Source organism: Lathamus discolor, chromosome 5, assembly GCF_037157495.1.
Source record: "Lathamus discolor isolate bLatDis1 chromosome 5, bLatDis1.hap1, whole genome shotgun sequence".
Lineage (NCBI taxonomy): Eukaryota > Metazoa > Chordata > Aves > Psittaciformes > Psittacidae > Lathamus > Lathamus discolor.
Genome location: NC_088888.1, coordinates 2,457,736 through 2,485,006, shown reverse-complemented (window position 1 = coordinate 2,485,006; position 27,271 = coordinate 2,457,736). Strand labels below are relative to the sequence as shown.

The 27,271-nt window shown below is 42.1% G+C and overlaps 1 protein-coding gene across 3 annotated transcripts in view; it reads right to left on the bottom strand.

Annotated features, from left to right (window-relative positions):
• The window catches only part of RPS6KC1 (ribosomal protein S6 kinase C1), a 90,630-nt gene extending 67,911 nt beyond the window's left edge, over nt 1-22,719 (bottom strand). The window contains exons 1-5 of one of the 3 annotated variants that reach the window (XM_065679402.1): nt 22,521-22,719; nt 17,628-17,663; nt 12,780-12,900; nt 3,941-4,056; nt 1,834-1,927 (exon numbers count right to left, since the gene is read on the bottom strand). In XM_065679402.1, coding sequence (XP_065535474.1) covers nt 1,834-1,927; nt 3,941-4,056; nt 12,780-12,900; nt 17,628-17,663; nt 22,521-22,625 — 472 coding nt within the window. In that variant the 5' untranslated portion in view covers nt 22,626-22,719. Of the gene's footprint in view, nt 1-1,833; nt 1,928-3,940; nt 4,057-12,779; nt 12,901-16,666; nt 16,781-17,627; nt 17,664-22,520 lie in introns of those variants that run through there. The other 2 variants (XM_065679400.1, XM_065679401.1) reach the window with 2 other exon arrangements.
• Nucleotides 22,720-27,271: the final 4,552 nt, after the last annotated feature.

Sequence of the window (27,271 nt, the reverse complement as noted above, 5' to 3'; positions counted from 1 at the left end):
GTTGGAAAAGAATTTTTTGTAAGACACAAGGACAAAAACATAACTCAGAAATACATAAATACAGAATCATAGAAACAACTGGGTTTGAAAAGACATTTAAGGTCATGAGGTCCAACCTTTACCCCTGCACTACCTATAAGACTGCATGGTACTTTGCAGATCACAGAATCACAGAATCCCAAGGGTTGGAAGGGACCTAAAAAGATCATCTAGTCCAACCCCCCTGTAAGAGCAGGGTAACCTACAGTACATCACACAGGAACTTGTCCAGGCGGGCCTTGAATATCTCCAGTGTAGGAGACTCCACAACCCCCCTGGGCAACCTGTTAATGATGATGATTATATACAGAGATGCTTCAGCTAGCTCAGCTCCAGAAGCAGGCAAGAAGCCCCAGCACAGCATTGATTTGGCCTGACTGACCCTACCTTATAGCTATACTATTATTTACTGCAAGTAAAGTGCCACTTCACTCTACACATGGTATCCAAGTCAGCGCATCCATCTTCACACTGCGCTAAGGAAATGCGATCACAGGGAAAGAGAGACATCCTTCATTGGCACTGCACAACCAGAAAGCATTAGCATGTTAAGGGAGAGATTTCCAGTTTTCAATTGAACAGAGCACACACAATCTCTCATTCTTTCAATGGGGAGTTCTTTTCAGCAAACAAAAACTGCCATCAGTTTTTCTTGAGAGAATTGAACAACTTGCTCACCTCCCAAGCCTTGCCATAGGCTTTATCATTCACCACTCCAATATGCTCAATCTAGAAGGCATATTTAGACTTTTAAGATACAATACCAATTCTCTTTGAATTTACTAAGCACTGAAAGCATGGGGACATCCAGAGCATGAACAGTTGAATGAGAACCCTCTGAAATTAATGGGGCAGTTCAACTCCTAGACCTATAGGCTATAGGCAAATTCAGACAGTCATCTTTCCATTTTCTGATCAACCCCAAAATGGTTTTAAAGTTCTCTGCAGATTACTACAGCCTGAGACTTGGGTCATGATTAGTAGCGAACACTACCACAGTGTTTGCCCAACCTTTTGGAAGCAGGCAGGATCATGTATGTTTAAACTAGAGGGTTCATTTAGCACCAAAAGCAGTTCAATTTGAGCCATAGAGCACTAGGACTTCTGGAATGGACTAGACAAACTCCCAGAAAACTTTCTGTTAGAAGTAAACTTCCAGCAGTGCAGACAGAGCTGTTCTGAGCCTAACTTCTCCTTTGTTAATCCCAGCTCTGTCATTTCTGTCATACGAAGCAAAGAGAAACTGGAAGCCAGTGCCCCACAAATATGGCACTTGTCATTTATCACAGAATCCCAGACTTATTTGGGTTGGAAGGGACCTTTAAGCTCAACCAGTCCCAACCCCCTGCCACGGGCATGGACACCTTCCACTAGAGCAGGTTGCTCCAAGCCCCTGTGTCCAACCTGGCCTTGAGCACTGCCAGGGATGGGGCAGCCACAGCTTCTCTGGGCACCCTGTGCCAGCACCTCAGCACCCTCACAGGGAAGAGCTTCTGCCTAAGAGCTCATCTCAATCTCCCCTCGGGCAGATTAAAGCCATTCCCCTTGGCCTGTCCCTACAGGCCCTTGTCCAAAGCCCCTCTCCAGGTTCCCTGCAGCCCCTTTAGGCACTGGAGCTGCTCTAAGGTCTCCCCTTAAGGAGCCTTCTCTTCTCCAGGCTGAGCAAGCCCAGCTCTCTCAGTCTGTCTCCACTGCAGAGGAGATACAGCCCTTGGAGCATCTCCACGGCCTACTCTGGACTCACTGCTTTAAAACAGATCACATTATAGGGTTACATGAGAAAAGCAAGCAAACCTTCGGAGCTGCAGTCAGACAGGTTGTCAGTCAGAGAGTCAGACAGAGGCTCAACAGGACCAATCAGTTCAGAGCCATCATGCACTTCTCCACCCTGCAAAGAAAGAGGGAAAGGAATTATTTAGCTGCTGTGCTCTATGAAAAGTTTCACTACATAGACGCAATAGTCAAAGTTAACTTTCCTAACCAGTGAATGCTCCATTACTTTAGAGTTAATGTATTTAATTAAACTCTGTAAGCCTGCAAAATTAAACTAGTGCTTTTGGTTACGTCATGTCTGGTTGCCACAGACTGGCCAGGTATCTAAACAGTCAGCCTACTGCAGCCTCAGAGTCCTGAGCCATAACAGGCTGCAGCAGGTCTGCCTGAAATCCCAGAGTTTAACAGGGAGAAAAAACTGATGCTCCTGCTCTCTTTTGGTACATACACTCTATGCTCTTCAGTGGTGTTCCCAAGCTCAGCAGGTCTCCCACACCACAGTGTTTGCCCATCAGGCTAATGTCCCACCCATGACCCACTATCTTGAGTCCAGTCATAGTCAAAACTGGATACAAAGGGAAGATAAGGTCATCCCAGCATAGTGGGTGGACATTATTACCTCCCAAGCCTGAAAAGAATCAAAGGTAAGTGAAGTAACAACAGGAACAACTGATTGCACTAGAAAGCACCTAAATATTTCTTTCATAAACTTCTGCTTCACATGTCAGGTGCATACTTCCCATGCAACTTCAACAGAAACTGCACCATTTCCAAGGCATTATTACAAATGGGCATTGCTAATCCATCTTGAACTAGCCCAGGACATCTTCACACTAGCCAGCCAGTTTTCCCAGAGTCTATAGCACATAGATACACACAGCACTCCCTTCAGTTGTTTCCAAGACTTCATTGTCCAAGTCTCTCTCTCCATGGCTATTTGCACAGCAATCTGAAAAGGCACAAAACCACCCTCGAGCAGAGCTAAAGGACACGGCTGAGCTGGTGACAGATGAAAACCTAAGGCTTTCTTACAGGAACACATGATACAACAGCAGCTGACAAATAAGCCCAAATTATTATACATGCATAATTCCCCTTGTTAACGCACTCGCTCCTGTAAAAACTAATGTCTTGCTAGTTTTACTCATTCCCTTGCAAAGCCCCAAAAGGTCCATTGGAAGGCTAAAATGAATACTTTCGTTGAGCAAAGGAGGGGAAGCGAGCTCTGAACAAATACCCCAAAACAGAGGTATTTCCTAAGAACTGAAAAGTGCAAATGCAAATAAAGTGAAAAGCAAAATATTCTAACTTAGACTCCCAATTTCTGTTGCCACTAAAGCTCTAAGAAAACTGATAGTTTAAAGAACTCTGCACCATGAAAACAAGTAAAGCTTTGTAAGCTTTGCTCTCATTTTGCTTTAGCATATGTATCATTTAAACATACTTACACATTAATACACTTACATCCCATCCCAGCCAGATGAGCATGCCCTTAATTCCAGCGAATTAAATTTACATGTAAACATGATAGTATGTTCATATGTTTGCAGAATGTTGGAGTACGCTACTAAAAATAGAGAGGTTTGAAAGAACTATTGAAAACAAACTGCTTCAGATGTAATAAGGAGGAAATCCAGATCAATTTATCGTTGTTTTGGAGAGTGGTTCTTACAGCACTGTACAAGCAGCACATTTGACTAGTTATATGCCAGATTTGTTGTCATGGACCTTAATCCATAACAGGCCATAAGAAATCAGTCTAGAGAGTCTTCCCTCCTTTGGTTTGAAACTACAAATGCTTAAATAAAACACAGAATACAGTGACAATATTTGTATAACTTCCCACCGAACACCTGGATTTAACATCCTGGGTTTTGCTCATCATTCAATAAACAAGGATTCCAAATTCTTTCACCTGAAGTTCCTGTAAAACTTTTCACCTTCTAGAGATATAGCATGAGGGGGGGTTTAAGCCTCATTTCCAGAGTGAATGGAAAACTTGCAGTCACTTCTCAAATCATGTCACATCAGCTCACCGTCACGCCGCGGTTTATGAAGTAAAGCAGAATCAGCACTGTATTTTATTCAGAGCAGTAAGAAGCAAATGCATCTGCAAATACTAACAAACCTTAAAAAAGTCTTCAAGCTGTTTGCTGTTATAGAGAGCAGGGATGTTGGCAGAAAACTGCAACAGATCTTCAGCACATTGCCTTCTTTCTTCAATCACGGTTTCATCAAATCGCCCTGGAACAGACACATAGCTTGACAGCTTTACAACTAAGTACACAGTTATTTGCTGTAATCACTACAGTAAAGAAAACACAAGGCAAAAGCAACCTTCTGGAGACAATGCCCCGAGCCTATGAAAGTCATTCAAATGCGCCAGGAGAACATAGCGAATCTTCAAACTTCCTATTCTCAATTGTCCCTAGAGTCCCGTCTTCTGCAATCCACTTGGATGATGAAAGCTGGCAGCCACAACAAGAATCCTTCGCCCTCTCATCGTAAGAATATGGGAGGCAACAGTCTTCATTAGCCAAGAGACACTAACGGATGTCCAATGTTATCTAACAATAAATGAGACACGCACAATTTGACAATATGCCAGTCAGTGTCAGCCTTGATTACGGCCCGAATCCTGGAAGGAGCTGAGCAATCTTCACATAGTCTCAAGAACAACGCACAATATGAGCGGATAGTAAACAAAGTATTGCTAAAAGCCCCCAAACAGATCATCATTTCCAAGGTGCCAGTTATGGAGGAGACAAAGTGGAGGGGAGATGGTGAAGCCCTGCTACCAGGCACTGAAGCTTTCCTCTGAAGTAGCTCCATGCAGACAGGGACTCATCTCCTCCTGGATTCAAGAGGTAAACAGAGCTGGAAAGCAGCTCATTTACTAACAACGTATGATCCTTCCCTTTTTCCTACCCTGCACCCAAGACATTCCAATTAGGAAAAAACCCATCTTTAAAAAACAATCCCACAGTTCACCTGAAGAGTTTGTTTCTCAGGAGAAAACCCTTGGATCGCTACCTTAAATTCACATTCTTCACAATTGCACACAACTTATTTTAGCTTTTCATATCAACATCACTTTGTTGTTGAAATAGTTACAAGTTTACAAAAGAAAAAGGGCAGAGGTTAACAGTAATAATTGGAGGAGGACAGAACAGATACTGGAACGGCTATACAGAGGGGAAAAAAGGACTGGGAAGACAAGTTCAAGAAACAGTATTGCTATAACAGCATGACCGGAAAAATAAGAACCACCTGTGACAGCTCTGTGGCATTAACCTTTGAAGAGGACAAAAGAAACATTGAATACAAAAAGCAAAATTCATTTATACTCGGAGCAAGCAAAAAAAAAATAATCCCAGAAGAAAGTATCAAAGCAGGATTCTTTCCAGAAATTCTCCAAGTAAATAGCTCCTGCCCATGTGGTACCAGAAAAAAGGAAAATAACACTAGAAAGACATACACATCCAAGATCACAAACAAAGCTTTTGAGGGTTATTTTTCTGGGAAAGAAAAGAAAAGACATCATTGGGCTAATCTGTAGCTGGATCAGTTCCGTGACTTGTTCACCCTGCCCTTTCAGCTGCACAAACATTAGCAAGCTGTACAAAAGAGCAAGCAACAAGCAAGCAGAAAGGCGGCAAAGGCAATGCTACCACATTGAGTGGCAACACTGAAATCAGGCTCATTAAACTGCTCAAGCTTCCTGTGTCTTCAGAGCAACACTGGGGTGCCTTAAGGCTTTTGTTTCATCCCATGCAAAACAGGACATCAGCTCCCCTCAGTACAGCACAGCAGCATGGGCCAGTTAAATGAATCTACAAAACGACAAACGCTGTTATAACGCAACAGAAAAACGAATCGCAAAGAAGTAAACACCTAACAAGGCCAGAAACAGGAAGCATCTGCCATGAAGTAATTCTGTCAGAGATTTTTTCCTGATTTCCCAGGGACCTTTCCCCATTCTAATACGCATTTTCCTCATCCACATCATCCCAGTACTTCCAGTGGGCACCAGATGGACATGTCAGGACCAGCCTGGCAGGGTTCACTGATTGCCCAGGCAGCTGCAAACTTCATGGGGATGAGCCTGCCTGGCCTTTGGTAGCCCCACCAAGCTTCTCACTCAGTTGGTGTTCCTCAGACTTTAGAGAAATAGAATTACATTTGCAACTGCACCCCCATTCATAATTAGCTGATATTAGCCACATGAGTAAGAGGTTTGACTTTGACAACACAATTACATAAGGTTATTTTCTTAGGACGCTGAGCTGAAAACAAAACACGTTTGAACAGAACCACTGAAACATTAGTCACTGTCACATTTTCCAGCTCATCAGCATCATGATACACTATCAGGACAACTACTTACAGAAGTAGAGGACTTCTGGGGGAAGGAAGAACATAATTCATACTGTTCACAGACTATCTGGCATCCTGCTGGCAGCTTCATTTCCAGCCAGCCCTGCCTAAGTCCTTCCCCCTCTCCCTTTTTTTGTACTTTCAAGGAATCTTGGATAGCTCAACACTTTCATTATCACCCTTTTCAATCAGATGTTCAAAGGTGCTTAGATACCCAGCTGCCTCTTCAAACATTAGGAGGTGTTCCTGCATCTAAATCAACATCTCTCAGACACATGGCGACTTCATCACAGTGATGGTGTCTTTCCCGGGCTTTAGGAAGTGCTAACTACAATCCTGGCATATAACAAATGCATTTGTACAGTTCTGCTGTTCCACCAGCAATGATCCATTCAAAACTTGTTCTGTACATAAAAACCAAATATAAATCCCTGTGAAGAGAATGCACAATTCATTTTGTGGAGCAGAGATGAACAACAAAACACCTAGCAAGGTTTGTGTTTGTGTTTCAGTTTCTCAAAAGACTTCCAACTATATTTAAGTTGGAATCTTAAATATGCTACTTCATTTGGTATTTTCAAATGCAGGAAGTGTCCTTATCTAAGCTATATGATATGAATTATCTTTCTGACTCACTGCTAACAATTTACCATCACCTGGGGGTTTTGGTTTCTTTTTGCCAGGGGGTGAGGAGAGTAATTTTCATACTAGAGTACATTTCTGCAGTTGTTAGACACAAGACATGCTGAGTGCAGGTTTACCAGCAGTCTGGTAAAGTGCTGTGTATAGCAAACACACAGGAATGCTTAAAATGTCCAACAAAAACTAAAGTAGTTTGAAAATACTGAAGAAATTATGTTGATGCATATTAGGGTGGGAGAGTAATCACTCCCCAGAAATAGGTATCATAATCATAGAATGGTTTGGGGTGGAAAGGACCTTAAGCTCACACAATTCCAACCCCCTGCCATGGGCAGGGACACCTCACACTAGACCATGTTGCCCAAGACTCCGTGCAACCGGGCCTTCAACACTGCACTTACCACTTCTTTGGGCACCCTGTGCCAGCACCTCACCACCCTCACAGGGAAGAACTTCTGTCTTAGATCTAACCTGAATTTCCCCTGTTTAATTGCTGCATAACAATTCAGGTTTTAGCAGCTGGATCTATTAGGACATTGTATATGCCCATGCTTGCATTCATTATGTTTCCTCTCTAAGACGGGTGGGAAAGGTTCAAGTGAACCAAAAAAGAGTGAGAGTATTTCTTTTCCCCACCCCTAACAAGTTCCATGCTTTGATGCGAGCAGCTCTATTGTAACAGCATAAAAATACATGCACTTGCACATTATAATTATCAAAAGCTGTGGTATCAAACATGAGACGCGGTTGAGTTCTGCAGATGTGGCAAGTCTTTGTTGACATGAAATGTAGAAGCACAGCATGACCCAGTTGTTTCCAAATAAATCCCAGTTCTCCACACCATCTCCTAACACTCTGAATGCTCAACTTGAGATTCTGCTCAGGTTTAATACTTTTAATACAAGCGAGTTTCACTATCAGAACCACCAATGCTCACTGTGTAATGTGTACTCTCTACAGAGCAACATATGTAGGTTATTTAGAGCACACATCTTAATAAAACTTAAAAATAAAAGCCCTTCTAGCACAAAAGATACTCAAATAAAATAAAAATTAAAGAATCTGAAGGTAAATGCTTTAAATGAAAATAAACCATGCAGCAGTTATTATATGTGGAAGTGAGACTGGAGAATATGCAATAAAATGTCATGCTTTAAACAGAAATAATTCTTAAATCAAAAGAGCAGAACCAGATATTTCTGCTCCTTTCAGCTATGGAGCAATCCAAATTTGTTTTTACATTACCTCCTCTTATCCTGTATTCTTCTGTGGCTCAGCTTCACTCACATGTAGTGGGGTTTGGTTTGGTTTAGTTTTAAAGACCTTTCTTGTAAAGAACTACCTTGAATATTCCTGTACACTTCCTTCTTTTGCAATGTGCATAGCAGTCACTTTTGTTCACCAATACAATAGAAGAAGGATGCCTTTCAGAAGGGGTTTCACTCAATTCTTCCCTTGCTTACAAGGCTAGTGTAAAACCAGTTAATTTGCATTTCTGGCAATTTAAAATTATTTCAGATATTAGAAGCCCATACTCTCTTTCCATCCTGATTCTTTTTACCCCTCTCTTTGCTCCTCTATGAATAGCTACCACGTCTTCTACCTGAAATTCAATTATGCTTTGCAAATATTAGCTTTGTAAATAATTTCTCCGGTGAGCACTCTAACTGTAGATCAGCTATAAAAGCATCTCAGGATGAAACTAATACTACATTCTCTAACCATTAACGCACAACTTCTGACATAGCACCGAAATTTACCCCACTTCCAAATTCATAAATAACTAAAAATGAAATTACATAAAAGTTGGATACAATTTAGCTGATGGGAAAGACAATTTAAACTAGGAATTTTACCCAGCTCTGGGCAGAGTGCCAGGAAGCCTGCATCAGAGTTCAGCTCCCTTGCCTCTCCTTTTGCTGCTCCACACAGAAAAGGGCTGTTCCCAGCTTCCTTGAGGAAACTGGACTTGGGTTATAAACTAACTTCAACTTGTTGAAAGTTCTTTATGTTAGTTTATTCTTTAAGACATCTCAGTGACATGCACTGTGAGATGCTGCAGCCATCAAAACCAAAAAGTACCAAAAATTCCAAGCCTGTAGCAATATTTGATCCTGAAACTTCAAAGGAAAAATTTGTGCTTTCCAGGCTGAGGTTTTACCTCCAGAGGAGTTTCAGTTTCTCTGGCACCCAAAGCAAAGGAAGGTCAGCAAATACCGCTGCAGTACCATAACCCCAGGTAGCATTATTATACTGGTGGAAAAGAGGCTGACTAAACATCCTCAATTTTGGCAGCTCCCAATCCAATAGGCTTAATTATCCCAAAGCAATAGCAAACACACATGTACACAAAGGAAACAAAAAATTAATACAAAAAGCATAATACACTAAAAAAAGCGTATAATATTCATAGAATCACAGACTGCTTTGGGTTGGGAAGGACTTTAAGATCATCCAGGTCCACCCCCCTGGCATGGGCAGGGATGCCTCACACTAGACCATGTCACCCAATGCTCTGTCCAGCCTGGCCCTGAATGCTGCCAGGGATGGAGCATTTACCACTTCTTTGGACAACCTGAATAAACAAATAAATAGACATAAACCAAACACAACAACAACAAAAGACAAACAACCTAAAAATGCGGGGAAAAAAAACACAAAAATACCAGGGTGCACAAATGGCACAAAAGCTTATGCTAAAAACATAACAAAATGCTAAAAAGTCTTTTTACATACTTCGCATGGGAAAATGTGCATGTAGGAGATGCATGCCAACAGCATACTAGACTCTAAAACATACTAAAATCATGACAAAGACATGTAAAAGCATGCAACAGATGCATGTCAAAAAATGCTAAATATGGTAATGTGAGACAGAGAAAAAACACAGAATCATAGAATGGTTTGGGCTGGAAAGGACCTTGCTATCATCCAGTTCTAACCCCCTGCCATGGGCAGGATATAGGGAAAATGCTCTAGATACATATCCAACACTGCTGAAACTGCCACACACGCACCCCCTTCACAAACCAGTGCTAGCTAGATGCATGCCAAAACACAGCAAGCAATGGCTGGATGCTAAAACGCAGACAACACATGGGAAAAACATGTCTGACAAATACAGAAGACAGGCACAGTGCATGGGAAACATGCACATACACACAAAGCCATGCACTGTATGCATGCCAAAACCCCACCAAATACGCTGGACACTAAAAATGCTAGGACTATATGGAAGAAACACAAAAAAGCAGGTGGTAGCAAGATAGAATAAAAAGCCAAACCCATGCTGGATGCTAAAAGCTCTTAACAGCATATCATAAATGCACACAAAACGAAATGCCCTAAGTGTGCTGTGTGTTTAAAAACCCACCAAAACATATTACGAATAATGTAGCAATGGAAAACACCACCAGAGCAATGCCTGAGAAACAAAGAAGAAAGGAAAACCATACCAAGAAAGGGTGCAAAATCCTTGGCTGGACACTAAATACCACACAAGGTGCATACAAAAGCTATAAACACAGTCTGAATGCTTCAACAAACCAGAAAACTAACCCAGGAAAACAACCTGTAAACACCACAGAGGCCTTAACCCCAAAACACCTTAAACACTGAAGCCTGCCCATAAACACCTTGGAACTAAAAATCCCTCCAAAAACTCCATCAATGAAGGGCACATGGTAGACTCACACCAAGAAAAAATGCCATAAGTGTTGGAAGCTTAAAAACCTGTTCCAATGCCCAATAATGGCATGCAGGAGATGCATGCAAAAAAAAGCCCCAAATATACTGGACACACAAAAAAGTGCTGAATAACTTAAAAACCCACTGAAAATCATGCAGTGTATACACGCAATCCTCCCCTCCCAAAAAAACCTATACACAACAAAGAAATCCTGGTCTTCTTCAAGGCCAAGTTGGACAGAGCTTTGGGGGACATGTTCTAATGTAAGGCATTCCTGCCCACGGCAGGGGGTTGGAACTGGATGATCTTCAGTTACTTTCCAACCCAAACCATTCTGAGGCCAAGATCTATGAAATATCATAGTCATTCCCTAGGGACCAAAGCCACACCTACAAGTGCCCCAAATCCACACCAAAAAGAAAGAGCACATGGTAAATAGATGCCAGAAAACGCCAAACATGCTGGCCACTAAACACCATGCAAAGGCCATATAAAAAACGTAACGCGGGATGGATGCTTTAAAAAGAAAAGACACAAAACCAACTTGTAAACTCCATGGAAATGTCTTTGTAACCCAAAGAACACCTCACAAACCAAAATGCCCACCAAAAACCCCATGAAAAGGAGCATGGTAGATTCATGCCAGAAAAACCCAACAAACATGTTGGATGCTTAAAAACCTGTTAAAACACACAATAATTGAATGCAGAAGATGCAAAGAAATGCAAAACATATGTTGAACACTTAAAAAAAGAACGCTAAAAAGCGGCACCATTCTGCACAGTTAGCAACACCTTAGAAATGCCTCAGAAACACTCGCAAAGCATGCAGTACATGCATGCCCAAAACAAATGCCAAATATGCTGGACACGTTAAAGAACGCTGAAAAATGCTTAAACAAAGGCTGAACATCATGCAATATATGCCCGAAGAAAAGCTACACCTCAGAAATGCTGGACACTGAAAAATAATTGCCACAGCAGTGCCTCAACAACCAAAAAACCACACACAAAACAAGCCCTGACTTCACACCAGAAGCCTTAACAGAGGAAAGAGCATGAAGAGGATGCTTGCCAATACATCCAAACATGCTGGATGCTCAAACACATCAAAGGTACATGAAAAGACAACAACACACACACAAAAAAAAAACAACAACACAGGCTGGATGCTTAAAAAAGCTCTCAAAATATATTCAAGCAACTTGGAAGCAGCATGGAAATATCCTAGTAACCCCCAAAGAAGTGGTGGAAACCGAAAAGCCTGCCAAAAAACACACCACAAAAGAGCACATGGTAGATGCACGTTAAAAAGCAGCAAACACATTTGGGGCTGTTAGCAATGCCGTCGAAACACTCATAAGTGGTAGATGCATGGCAAATGAACTCAAACATGATGGACACTTAAAATCCACAAAAAACTGCGTGGTATATGCACAGCAAAAAAAAAACAAAAAACCAAAGAAATCCTGGACACAAAGAATGCCACAGCCCTGCCTTAGGAACAAAAAACAAATACAACAAAAATGCCTTAGTAACACCAAAAGCACTTTAGAAACTAAAAAGCTCACAGAAAACCAAACCCAACCAAGAATGCGCAGTAGATGCATGCAAAGAAATACCAAACACTTTGCTGGACACCTGAAAATACTCAACATTAAAACGTTTGGGGAAAAAGGCTCAAAAGCACATGGTGATGCACACCAAAAAGCTTTTTTGTCATGCATTTCTCATGCAGAGCCACGATTCTCTTATAGCTTGCTTTGGCAAAATAGCTAACTGCTACATGGAAAACTAATCCCAAAGGCCTAGCTAGATAAAGTTGATAACTACACTGAAATATCCAAAATAAACCCCACCACTTTCTGTAGCCATCACTTGCTACTTCACTATAACTCATCAGTAAAAAGCAGACAGCTCATACATGAACGTCTTTGGTCTTTATTCAGGTGCTGTTCATAAAGCTAATATAGACCTCACACGCCTGAAAACAGGGAATGTATGTTGTAAAGATACGGAACATCCACATCAGTACATATTTGAGCTAATACCTCTAACACGGAAGCAAGGACTCAACTACCCTTGCTTAAACAGGTGAAGTATCAAACTATGATAGACCTGCAGTATAACGATATAACAAACCTAAAAGTAGATTAGTAAAAGCACACAGAAAAGAGCTCTAGGCAGCCGCAAAACAAGACTTATTTATAGATACCGAGTTATCAAATTATTTCAACACATCAGCAAGAAATTATGCTTACCAAATAGTATCGCTTTGGCAAAAGGTGGGAAGAGTTCTGTATGTCTGCACAGGTTTTTGTGAATTTGCCAGAGATCTTTGTGAAGTTTCTTAAAGTCACTGTATCTCTTCCAAACGACTATCTGAAGTGGAGAAAGGGGAGGGAAGTATTAGCGAGGTTCATTGTTCACATTGCCTCACACAACAAATGCATTGGGTTTGTATGCAATATATATCTAATGTATATAATACAAATGTATATGTATTGGATTTTTAGCAAATCAGACTACTACCTTCAGCAAATATGTCGAACAAAAATATGCAATCTGAAGCGCCAACTCTTAACAACCGCAACAAAAATGTTCATTATCTGTCCCCAACCCCATTTTGGCTACCAAGACTTCATTACAGAGAAAAAAAAATAAATCACAAGTAAATGCTGAAGGAAACAAAACGAGCAAAGGCAGCACTGTTTCCATCACACTGAGATCCACACCTACACAGGGAACTAGTAAGAGAGGAGAAAATGGCAAATGGTAGCACTGCACTACCCAACGCCCCATAACATGCTGTGCTTGACACAGCTGCAGGTAAGGCAAAGTGACACAACAGCAGAAGAGAAAATGAGGCAAGAGAAATCAATACAAGACGGGGATTCTTAAGGACAGAGCATTAAGCACCTAGGACAACAAACCTGCTTGCAACTTGCTTCTGTAAAATGCTGATCAGGCGTAAATGCAAGCCCACATTATTAGTAATAACCCTGATCCAAAAATTGAATATGTTCCTTTTGTAATCCAGGCAAAATCTCCAACTTCAGGAATGGAAAGACAGCACTGGGTCATCACCCCAGCTTTTTCTCATCCATCCCTTCCAGAAAGAAGTAGTCATCTCCCAGCCAATTTCTACCTTGTCATTCCTCCATCCCATTCTTTTTATTCTTTCCATTCAAGGAAGGAGGAGAACCCAACAGGAAAATCAGGCTAGGGAAAGAACTGAGCAACAAAATTTGCACTCCATCAATTGCTAACAGGTTTGCTATCAGGACAAAAAAAATTAACACAGACATTTTATATCTTGGCCTCAGTTTTGGTCAGAGTCACAAAGCCACCACAATAAACCTCAAAACTAATGTGAAGTGACTGAAGTAGAACAGGGAACAAAAGAAAAAGAGACAGAGACTGCAGTGCATTCAGGAGTTGATTCCAGTGTTCCATCAGTCAAATGGCACAATTAGCTTACAATTAACCATAAAGATTCCAAATACTTCTGATCGATTTAACAGGTTGCTTCATGAGTGATTGTAACTGAAAAGCTACTTCTTTCAAGCAAACCAGACCTAGAACCAAGTAAAAGGTTTAATTTTAGAGGGGTCTTTTTGTTGTTGTTCTGTTGGAGTTTTGGAGGTTTTTTGTTAGTTTTAACACTAAGGTCTCAGGCCTTCTAAGAATCAGCAGATACAAGTTCTACTTACAGAACAAGACAGATATATGGTAACAGGACTATTAACAGTAGATATGCAAAGCTCCAATGTGGCAACACTCTCTCCACCTTATAAACTCAGCTATGATAAAACTGAGTGCTATCATATATGATATAATAGCAGCCCTGATTCAACTTCACCTACTGTGCACACATTTCCAGGACTCCATGACCACTAGTACTTAGTGGAGTTCAACAGACAAGGGAAGACAAATCATAACCTCTCAAGAAGGCAAATTATTTTTTCAATGCTGCACTTCCATCTAATCCGGTATCTTGGAAGTGGATGATTAGCACTTCTTCAGCATGCATATAGGAAAGAAAATTGCTTATGATGGGGAAGTACTGAAACATTAAGCTATTATATTGTCAGTACTTGGAGACAACATGAAAAGCTGGCAGAAAAATAAAAGCACGAGATTCTGTTCCACTTAAATAAATTGCAATTTTTACTGCTGCAAGTGATCTCCCAATAGCCAAGAGGAAAAATAACTTTGCAAGTAGCTTATATAGCAAAAACAGTCAAGCTCATCCTAAAACCTTCCACAAGCTCACAGAAATCATGCCTTTGCATGCATGTGGCTCACCAAAGCTCCCACTCTAACATAACTTATTAGAAATCAGATTTGGAGGAAGGACACACTGTACTTTGAGGCCCAACAAAGCACAGCAAGTATATCACAAAACATATGTTAGACTTGTAATGCAATAAGGCGCTTGTCATGGCTGGAGCCAGTAGATCTCTGTTAACTCATGTGATTCATCTGTTCCACAACGAACAACCCTTTCCCCTCCATGAATAGGAGAAAAAACCTGCAAGACTACCCTAGCTACAACTGCCTCACACACCATGTTGCCACCATCAGTCCCCAGAAGCAAGGAAATTGAAATCCACTAGCTTTTCTGTATAAACTCTTCCATTCAACTTGAACTTCTTTTCTTCTTCCAAGAAGAAAGCCCTCACAAGGTTACCTTCCTCCCTGTCCCAGCAACAACAGCTGGAATTACTTCAAATTGTAATTGGCTGCAGTGGGAGAGATGTTGTATTAAAGGCTTGTATCCCAAAGGGCAGTTAAAGGAGGTGAGAGAAAACAGGCAAGTAGAGCTGAACTCACAAAACATAGCCTTATGTGGAGTTGTATATACATAATGTATCTATTAACATCACAGAAGTGGTACTGAAAGAGAATTCTGAGTAGGGAGGCACAGGTAAGTGGTGCTATATAGAATCACAGAATCATAGAATCGTTTGGGTTGGAAAGGACCTTAAGATCATCCAGTTCCAACCCCCTGCACAGGCAGGGACACCTTCCACTAGAGCATGTCACCAAAGGCTCTGTCCAACCTGGCCTTGAACACTGCCAGGGATGGGGCAGCCACAGCCTCTCTGGGCACCCTGTGCCAGCGCCTCAGCACCCTCACAGGGAAGAGCTTCTGCCTTAGATCTAACCTGAACTTGCCCTGCTTTAATTTGAACCCATCACCCCTTGTCCTATCGCTACATATATGGGTGCGGGAAGGGGGTTGCATGGGACAGATCATAAAGCAACAGGGTGGTTGCGTGCACAAAATTTTGTCTATAGAATTTCTAAGTGAGAATTCTGGAAAGCTGAGGGACATTTATTTTCACGGGAACAAGTTAGGAGCATATTCTTTTTCTTTCAAAGGCTGCCCACAATCTTTATTTAACATAAACAACCAATATAAAACAGAAAAGCTCCCAACGTGTGGTTTGCTGACTACAGTTCAGTGTTACAGCAACTACTATCTAGGATATTCCTTTTAATACCTAGGTACTTTCAGATGCTCGCTTATAACAGAATCACAGCACACCTAACATGCTAACACATGCAAAAAACTTAATTTGGTACAATGAAGGGTGGAAAAGGGCAATCATCACTAGGGTTCATAGCACATTCACGCCTCCTTATTGTCTAGAGTATGTGGAAGTCTACATGGCTAATCTGCAGCCACCAATCAAAGCTATAACCAAAGCAATGACTAAAAGATAGTGTTTTACTATTGTTTCAAACCTACTTAACATATATTCATGCAATACTGTAGTTCAAAGACACTTACAATATATTTTTCTGCTGAATGGCTCATCAACAGCTTGCTATAAAGTGGTTTTCCCACAAATGAAGATTAAGGTAATGACAGAATGTGCTCATGGGAAGTTCAATTCAGAAGTCTTCCTGGAAGAGGTGAACATCAAGCTAGACTACAGTAATGCAGTTCTAAACCCAGATCCATTATTCTCTCTGATTTTGATAGGCTATTTTAATCTCCTAGAGATTAATTTTAATCTCCTAGAGATTAAAAAAGATAAATAAATACAAAAAGCATGAATGCTTATGTTTGTCTGATTCCCAGGATTTCAAAGAAGGATGCAACAAAAAGGTGTTAGGTGTATTAGCCAATTCTCACCTCTGCCAAGCCACTAATCAGTAACTCATGCTTGACCACACAGAGATGCAATGAATTCATTTATGGGCTCTTCTTTCATCAACTATCCAGGTTCTCCTCAACTGTAGTAAGAGACTGCACCAGAAATTGAACAGATGCATATGTTACACAATGTCTGAAAAGCCATAAGGTTGTGCTTTTGAAGGAAGATTTTGCAAGTACATCATACAACAATACCAGCGTCCATTAGTCCAGAAGAAATCAAGGGGGGTGGAAAAAAAAGGGGTGTAATCTAAAAAACAAAACCCCACAAACCACATACATGTGATGTATTTTTTTGTCTCAATAATAATGATTCCTGCCAGTCTTTTGAGGTATTAAAAAGGCACAATACAGCAGACTCTCATTCAGAGCCTTTTCAGAAGGGGCAAAGAGTAAGCAGTTTTAAAGTTTTAGTATTTTCCAGTTCTATGCTTTGCTAAAGGAGCCTCAGAGATACAGGCATAATCTATGACTTGCAGGCTAATCTCTCACAACTACTCTACGTTCCTCCATTTTCCCTAATACACAGTAATGGTGTAGGCTTTTCAGTGAAGTATTGGTTAAAGCAGAAAAGAGTACCTACAGCTGAGACCTAAGACTTGGATTGTGGACTGATCTCTAATTTTACCAGTAGGAGTTAAGTAACCATCAATTTGCCAATTCCATCCCTAAGAAAAGAGCTTGAAAAGTTATCAAAGCAGTTTTGCCATCAAAAGACACACTACTCCCTAAGACTTTGTTTCAAGTCAGGATTCATCACTGAGGAATGAATTGCAACATGTCACGCTAGCTACTGTTTTCAACTGAAAGTTAAAGACAAATGGTAACATAAAAGAATTACAATGACAAAACACACGGAAATTGCTAAATTATATCACAGATGCTTCAAAAGTCATAGTGAGATTCACACAAAGATATTTGCACAAGTTTAAATTGTTACCTCCTGGACATCCTCTGGATTTTTTCTTGAAACAATCTGAAAAGCAAAACAAAAACCCATGTAAGCACTTGGATTTCCAGTTTGGAAGTTAGAGGAACATAGAGTGATTTGCTGCTGAAGAGAAAAATCTTGAAAGGGGCAAACACTTGCATGTTCCTCTGCACCCAGAAGTGTTTTCATTTAGTTTGAAAGAAGTCTAATATCCAAATACAACACAGTGAGGTATTTTAGCAGCAGAGTCAATCCCTCTGATTAGAAATAGACATCCATTATAGGCAAAATGGCACAGAAGGCATCTCAAAACAAAGAGCACATCCCCCCTCACCTTCCCAGTCTCTTCCTATTTAATTCATGTTAGGGCCACATTACTCCCAATAAGCGGAGCTAATTGAAGCTACTTGGCTTAATAAAAGCTGCACACAACCTCACTGTGAATGTGAGGCTTTGCATTTACTAAGGCAGCATTTCCACTTTATTTACAGCCATCAATGCGCACACATGTCTGGCTCGATCCTTATGTATTTGTTTCTCCTTAAACACTCTTTGCCTAATCAATTATAAATGACTTTGTCTAAAGGAAAATTGCAGTGAAAACAAGGCTTGGCTCCACATCATAAAGAAGCTTGTCTTTTGTCACGATTTTTTTTCTTTAAATAAATATTGATTACAAAAACCTTTGTAATCCAAGTTCTGCATTGGGTTTATAAACAGCACTAAGAGCATATCCACACAAACAAACAAATCAGATCAAGACATCTTTAATTCATAACTGCTATTATTTTGTGCAAGTCAGTATATCCTTCATTATAACAGCCAAAGCTGTTTAACAAAGTAATTAGCTTCTTGTTAGCTAAAGCAAGACAGGGCATTCTCAATGCAACTGAGAGTCTCCACAGTGACACACCCCAGAATAATCACTGCTGTGAATAAGTGATGCAAGTAGGCAAGCGCGAGGAATCCACACTACCTGCACCCCAGAGACTACAACACCATCCCACCAAACCGCAAACACCATGCTTAGAGCTGCTGCTCTAAGATGGAAGACACTGAATCTACACTTCCCTCTTGCTAAGTGACAGCAACGAACCCCTCATATTTAGTCCCCACAAATTAGCTCTCTTCCTCCCTTTCATTTTTCAGGAAGCCTCGCCAATGCCTCCCAGATTTCATAACATCAGTTTACTACACAGCCCAGCCACTCATCTTCCACATATTCTGGAGGAGACAAGGCAGAAAGGAAAAGTGCTACCTCCTCTAGCAAGCTCTCAAAAGACCTTAAACATTCTTCTTCACAAGTCTTTCTCTCACCTTGTACATCAAAGTCCTCTTCTTCCAGCGTAGTCTACATTAGTAAAACCTTCCTCAACTTCTCCTCACTCTGCAGTAACCTAACATTTGGCAACTTTACCTAATTTTAACCTTGGCAGCCCTTGCTCCTTCCTTCATTACCAGGCAGTTGATATCTACAACTGGTGAAATATTACTAACCTTCTTTTCTAATAGCTGGTGTACTTGATGTAAGGAGCCTGCAGAGCTGGGGGAAGAAGGTATCACAGGCATGGCTACACATCACAGAATACCAAAGGGCACACACCAACTGCTTTGCTTTGCAGTTCACCTTTAGTTAAAGCCTTGCAACAGTTTTGGCAGCTAGGTAAGTTACCAGATGGGCAGAAGGAGACCCAGAGAGATGAGTAATTACCCAGCCAGTTCGTAAGAATCTGGAATAAACCCCACAGACCCTGTTTCATACTTGTTCTAATGTTACATCGCCTTCTATATCTACCAGCCATGCCAAATTTAAGTCAGCACGTAATAATTTATGTGTTGTCCTACTTTGTTCTTCATATCTTTTTCTGAAGGTCAACCTGAGAAGAGGTCTGCCCCTTTAATCCAACCTAGAGACTTGGCAAAGGTTATCCAATCCCCCCACCTCGCATTTTCAGTGCATGTTTTTAACCCTCCCACAAGGACCAATGCAGTCAACTCTTACAAATCTGTAATGCAAGCAACTTTAATCTATCCTTAAAAATATCATTAGGATACCCAGCGATGAGCTAAGCAATGCATAATTACTGTGTTAGGATCTGAAAATAGATCCTACAAGGATCCATCCTCGCTTGCAAACAAAGTATTTCAGACTATCCTATTCTTTGTCTGACCAGCAGATATCCAACATAACTCATTAGAATTTTAATTATCTAATCTTCAAAGTTAACTGAACTTTTATTTGTGGCCTATATTTTCAGATACCATTAAGGACACTCCTCACACTGTAACCCACTTCAGGTTATATGCATTTCCAAAGATACAATAATAAGAGACAATATTAATCTAATCTTGTCTGCATTTACTATTATTCCACAGTTTACAAGAAAATAAAATATATATTCTCTGCTACACAGACAAAGCCTTTAAGAAAAAGGCTGTAGTAAGGATAGACCACCTTAGCACTCAGAAGAGACTGCATGAGCAGTTGTGCCTTTCAGTCAGATGTTTAGGAGATAATGAAGAAGTGCTTTCACATCCATGATTATATTATATAATATTAATATATTATCTTCCTGTTGCAATACATTATATTGCAGCAGAAAGTTCCTTGATCTTTGTTTCACGAAGGATTCATAGACCACTGAAATGAACCCAAAATCTCCACTTGCACATACTGAGTATGCTAAATCTCAGCCAGAAGGGTACTCAACACAACGGGAAGATCCACCTCACTTTTTTCCTGGCAGTCCCTCAAAGCTGCTGAGCATCAGATCAGCAAACACAGCTGTAGTGCTGTGATACCAACCATGGAGCCAGATCACTGCAGGAACAGGAGGGAGGAATAAGAGGAAAGAAAAAGGGAGGGTAACAGATTTTTTATTTTAAATCATTTTGTTCAGCATCTAACTCCTCATTTCAAGTATCAAGTACTCCATAACAGATTATCAGATAGAGCCTTACTGAAACAAAGGTTATTTATAGAATTATTTAGAACTATAGACTCATGGAATGGTTTGGGTTGGAAAGGACCATCCAGTTCCAATCCCCTGCTGTGGGCAGTGATGTCTCATACTAAACCATGTTTCCCAAGCCCCATCCACTCTGGCCTTGGGATGGGGCATTTACCACATTTGTAAATCCAAAGCATCCTTTGCTGCAAAGAAGTCAAATATTTTCTCCTTTTAGAGGATTTAGATATCAAAACCCTCTGAAGGACTAATGATGTCTAGTTAGCTCAGTTTAATTTGGACAGCTCACAGACTGGTCAGCTCCACGCTCTACACTAAATCACGCACAGTCAGCACATTGCCTGGTTCTGCACTACCTCGCTTGGAAAAGCACCAGAGCATCTACTACTTGTGGGGCAGAGAGAAAGAGCAACACTGCTCACTTAGGCAGCCACAACTTGCTCTTGAACAATTCTGCATAAACAAAAGCATCACAGAGCCTTTTAACTGGCTTTAGCCAGTAAGAACAAAGTCACCAGAGTAAAATAAGCAAAGCCTTAGCTCATTTCTATTACTCTCCATTGCACTGACACAACTTTTTAGAACACACTCGCACAGCCCATCACGACTAGTGCAGAAAGAGATGATGGCACTGTTCTCTATCTCAGGAACGGCTTTTTAGATTAGAACATCAGAGAAAAAACACCTCTTTTCCTCTTTTTCCTTTAACAAATACCACAGTTTATTGGACTAAAAAGAACATTTTAAACACATCCCACATTTATGGTGGGTGGATTTGTACATATATGTTTGATTAAAAAAAATAAAACAGTATCTTAATTTCACAAGTCACACAAAGTGATCATAGCTGAACAACCCAAGAGCTACAATATATACATACATACAGAACATTGTATTCTTTGAATTTAGGGAAGGTACATAAAAAAACACAGTGTTCATAGGCAGACTGTCTACAGCTGCAACAGCTACAAGATCACAGGTCACTTAAATAAACTCTGTCCCTCCATGACACTTTCTGATGCTCTGAACATATCCCACCATACCTGTGACTTGAACTCCTGCACCTATTTCCACACTTACTCCCCTCCCTTTTTGGCTTAAATAGAAAAGCGAAGAAGAAAAGGAAGCAAAAAATTTCCCAAAGGGAACAGAAGGAGCTTTCACTAAAACCAGCACCAAGCCAGCTCTCTGCTTCAGCTTGCTTTCTCCTCCTGCTAGGCCTCTCTTATGCACTCAAACCCTCTTCTCCCCAGTGGGGTTGAATGCTGGGCACATGCAGCCCTTCAGAAAGGGGCTATCTAAATATTATCCAGCTGGGCTTTGTGCTTCAGTGCAGGCATGCTTTACCTACATACCCTGCTCCCTTGTTTTTTCCCATAGCTGACTGTACTGTGGAGCGGGTGGGAAGACAGCACAATTCAGCTAAATGAGAGACTGGGAGGAGAATCACAGAATCAACCAGGTTGGAAAAGACCTGTAAGAGCATCAAGCCCAACCGCTACCCCAGCACTGCCAAATCTACAATCAAACCAGGGAAACAGACAAATACGAGTTGATGTTTGTAAGCTATTCAGTCACAACCTGCAACAAACAGGAAAGAAACTGACACTGCGAAGCGCCTCTGGGGCTATCACGTTATGTGATACCACAAGTTCGCAGGAGGCGACCGAGGTTCAGCTCAGGGGACCCGCCGTGCCCGAGCCCTCCTTCCTCCCCTCCCACCCGTACTCAGTGACGGGGGTTCCACACCGCGACCGGCCCGATCAGCGCAGGGCACGGCAGGATGCCCATGGCTGTGTGCGGATCTATTCCGCACACAGCAGCGGCTTTACAGACCGCATCGGAGGCCGGCCGGGCCCGGGGACCTGGGGGAGAGGGGCAGAGCCGCAGCCGGCACAGAGGAGGCCGAGGCCAGGGCCGGGCGCTGACTCACCCGCGCCGTGACCTTGTAGACGGTGTGCCCGCGGGGATGCCGCCGCGGCTCCGTCACCGTGTAGAAGCGGGCGAGGTCCCCGCCGCGCTCCCGCGGGCTCAGCATCCTGAAACCCCCCCGCTGCCGCCGCAGCAACGCCGGGCCCTGACCGAGGCGGAAGCGGCGCCCCGGAACGCTCCGCCCCGCCCGGGCGGTGCCGAGGGCCCGGCCGGGCCCGCCCCGCCGCGGGGAGCTCCGGCTGGGCCCGCCGTGAAGAGCAGCGGCTGCGGAGGGGCGGGCGCGGTGCACTTATGGATGCTTCAGCGGCTGGGCGAGGCTGAGCCTCGGAGGGGCTGGAGATGGAGACACCGCTTCCAGCTGCCGGTTATGAGCATCCCCGGTTCCTAACGGGCAGCTTGGATGTGGCCTCTTCCGGAGTCTGAAAGCCTGCCTAGCATGGGGGAGGACAAGGTGTCGTGGTCATAGAATCATAGAATGGGTTGGGTTGGAAAGGACCTTAAAGTTCATCCAGTTCCAAACCCCTGCCACGGGCAGGGACACCTTCCACTGGAGCAGCTTGCTCCAAGCCCCTGTGTCCAACCTGGCCTTGAGCACTGCCAGGGATGGGGCAGCCACAGCTTCTCTGGGCACCCTGTGCCAGCGCCTCAGCACCCTCACAGGGAAGAGCTTCTGCCTTAGATCTAACCTGAACTTGCCCTGTTTCAGTTTGAACCCATCACCCCTTGTCCTATCGCTGCAGTCCCTGATGAAGAGTCCCTCTCCAGCATCCTTGTAGCCCCCTTCAGACACTGGAAGCTGCTCTGAGGTCTCCACGCAGCTTCTCTTCTCCAGGCTGAACAGCCCTAATGTTCTCAGCCTGCCTGCATATGCGAGGTGCTGCAGCCCCTGACCATACTCATGGCCTCCTCTGGACTTTCTCCTACAGTCAAATCGAGACAGCTAAAGGTGTTCTGCTAGGGCATGGCTGTGAAGGGTTTACACTTGGCAATGATCACCAAGCCCCTTTCAAATACAGGCACCCACATGGTGTCTACAGATCTTTAAGAAGACCTTCCACTGACAGAGCTGGTCTGCCAATTCCAGTGTTGCCATGAGCTATTTTCAGAGATGCTGCCTTAAATGTAAAGAAAGGCTTGTAACACATAACTGACTAATGGATTTCAAAGAGGAACGTTCACAGAAAGGCAAGTTCAATGGTTACTGCATTTCCATGTTTTGTGTTTCGTGTCTTTTCCAGATTCTTTAAGCTGTACCTTGACTGCTTCCTGCAGATGGGCCCTCATGTGTACATAGGTCTGCAAAACACTTTGGGGTGAGGGAACTCCCCAGGGTTTGGCATGGCTTCAGTTCAGAGGAGCACAACTTTGTGCTGCAAGATGTTCTCCTTCTGTAAGATTATAGGTACCTTCAATTGCTTGGCTGTAGTGGGATCTATACAAAGGTAGATCTCTGCAAATAGAGATCACACTAGATTATATAAACTGTTAGGATTATTTTCTCTTTTTTTATCATTGTGTATCATTTAATAGCAGATGTTAAAAAATCATCTTTCCATTACCAGGTCTCTCTGGTCTCATGCAGGTCTTTGACATGAAGAAAAATACTTAACTGCATTTCTTTTTAAAAGATCAGAGACTCTTGTGCTGAAGCTGATAGTAAGCATTTCTCCTTTGAGGACAACTGAAATGCACTGTGAATCTTTACAACATTTCCAATCATTGCTGTGTAAATGAAAGGTCATCGTCTATAATCACATTCATTTTCTGAGTTCCAGATCAGATTCACTTCCATAGATCTGGAAGCACAAGTTCACGTTGGGTACATCTAACTTCATGGAAGTAACAATCACAAGGAACACCTCAGAGATAATTTGGTCTTGATCATCATTCTTCTAAAGCAATTTTCCAAGTCCCAAAGCTAAGATATGCATCAAACTCCATTAGATAGTGATTGTTTTCTTATACCACTGATGATGCAGTTGAAGTTTCACTGCAAGAGACTTTCCAAAAGGAGATCTTCTGTTTGGAGTAGTTTTAATGTACAAGTGAGGAAACCTAATCTGAGGTTTGTTTAGATCTGAAATTTAGATCAGAATTGAAGGGGTTGGACAGAATGATCTGAAGCACATGGTTTTATACTCATCTTTAATTTTAGCTGTAGCTTGCAGCTACTCAGATGCAGTGGTATCACATGCAAAAAACCACCAAAGAGCTAGTAGAAAATACGCTTGCTCAAGTAAACAAGGAACATTTTCTAGTATGGTATACTAATCATTTGATACCTCATGCAGCTCATATAACCCTCTAGCACAAAAACATGATTAGACAACCAGTTCTGGTATAAATTTGCTTATGACACAAAGCTTGCTTGTAACAGCTCATAAGATGTGATAGTTCTGAGGTTTTAATGGTATAAACACAAATCAATGGGATTGAAGCACTGACTAACCCCTGATAATTATACATTAGATCTCATTCAAATTTCAATAGCCAACTGGTGAATCTCATAACTCAAAAGCTAGCAATTTGGTGGGAGGAGGAAGGGAGAAGAAGCAGTAGGAGTAGCGAACAAGACAGAGAAGAGCATATTGCAACTGCATAACTCCATGGCTGAAACAAGAAGGACAATAAAAATGATCAGGTATATGGATATTTTCCTCATGCAGAACAATGGAGTAGTCCGAGATTTTTCAGTGTGGAAGAAGGAATAATATGAGGAGACATGATAGTGATTCATGAAAATCAAGAGTGGCATGGAGAACATGGAAGGGGATGGACTGTTCAGTCTCTTTTAGCCCCAGAACCAAAGGCCAGTGAAGCTGGTATGAATGTGGTCATAAATCTAATGATAATAAAAGAGTTCTTCATATGATGAGTGCTAGACCTGCAGGACTCTTGTCAGAGGATGTTGCTAATGCAGAACGTTTGCAAAGTCAAGTACTTGGGCGAGAGAGTCACTGAGAGTAACTAAAGAGACAAACACACCAGGCTTAGGAAATCTGCTGAGCTGGAAACAGCTGGAGGCAGGGAAGTGTTCGTTTGAAGTTTGCCCAGCCCCTGCACACCTCCAGGCATCTGCTGCTAACCGCTTTTAGAAAGCAGGAAACTGAGCTCACTGGACCATTGATCTGAACCACCATGGCTGTTCTGATGTGCAGTATAATCAATCAAAACATCCCTCGGTGAGCCTCCATTCGTTAGGGAGTTTCGAAAGCTCAAATGACTCATAAAGTAATTTGGCTTCTAGTTACAAACCAGAATTTGGAGATACCATGTTGAAGAATATCTCTGAACATGGTGCAAGCAACCTAGATGCACAAAATAATTAGAGGAGACTAAATAATCCACAATTGAGTGTTACTAGCTTATTAAGGCTTTCCTAGATCAAGGCAAGAAATAATATCAACTTTGAGATGAGAAACAATTTGTGTTGTATTAACAGGTTAATCTTTTTCTTATCTTTTATTCTGCTTCTTACACAATTAACTTTTATGCTTAGCAGCATATCTTCCCTTTCATTAAGGCTTACCTTAAAAAAGCTTTACCCCTTTCCTTTTTCCAGCATCACTACTGAGATTATGGAAAAACCTTTGAAGTGGCAGAGCAACTTGGGTGTCTTATGCAGGTCAAAATAAAGAAACTAATTGCATTTCATAGGAAGATTCCCTTTGCTCCTAAAAATAACAGCAGTTGTTGTTGCTATAGCTATGGCTTACTGTCTTCTATCTTAGAAACATACCTAATACATAAGAATGCTTCAAAAATGACCAATACAGGTCTGGAAAACATACTTGGGAAGTCTTGTACTACCCACATATTATGAAGCTAATAGCTTTGCTCTCTTATTACAATGTGAAGAAACTAACAGAAAATGGATGGGTGTTTTTACCTTTTGCCAGTAAGTAACTTGCATCCAAGAAGCAGAAAACCCGAGCTGGATTTGACATCTTGCCTAACTAGCGCTCCCCTCACCTAACTCATTCTTCTAGTTCAGGCTTCCCTATCACCCCTGCGAAAACCTTAGAATTAATTGTCGTTTAAAGTCACTTCCATGGCACTAGTCAAAGGAATGCAGAGCTAGTGTTGGACGTAATTGCAGTGCCTGCACAGCATCCACGCTATTTGGCACTATTGTATTTCTGTACTACATTTCCTTACAGTAAACAGAGCCAGCATTCACTCTGTCCTTAGACGACCTCAAGAAAGCATGTTAACTGCTTAACCAAGCAACACCAACAGAGATAGGGAGGGCTGTTTATGCAGCTGGTAAGCAGCAGTGGGTCCGTCTTGCAGGACAAACAGCTCTTCCACCCATCCCTCGGGCCAGGTCTCAGCAGAGCATATCATCATAGAACCCCAGACTGGTTTGGGTTGGAAAGCACCTTAAGAGCATCCAATTCCAACCCCTGCCATGGGCGGGGACACCTCACACTGGGGCAGGTTGCTCAAGGCTCTGTCCAGCTGTGCATCTTCAGGTGCGGTTTAACCTGGCAATGTTAAAACACTGTCTCAGGTGAGTTTCGGTTTCTGCAAGCATTAAAGACGGTGCTGCTGCCCTGGCATAGGTACGTTAGAACACAGGGCAGCTCTCCCTTGACCCCACGGGGACACAGTAACCGCAGGAACATGACGGCATACGGAAACTACTACGTTAGCACAGCGTTGCTCGCATTTAAAAGAATAAAAAGCCTGAAATCCGGCACCCCGCAGCACCGCTGCGCTCCACCCGCAGCTGAGGCACCGCCTCCCACC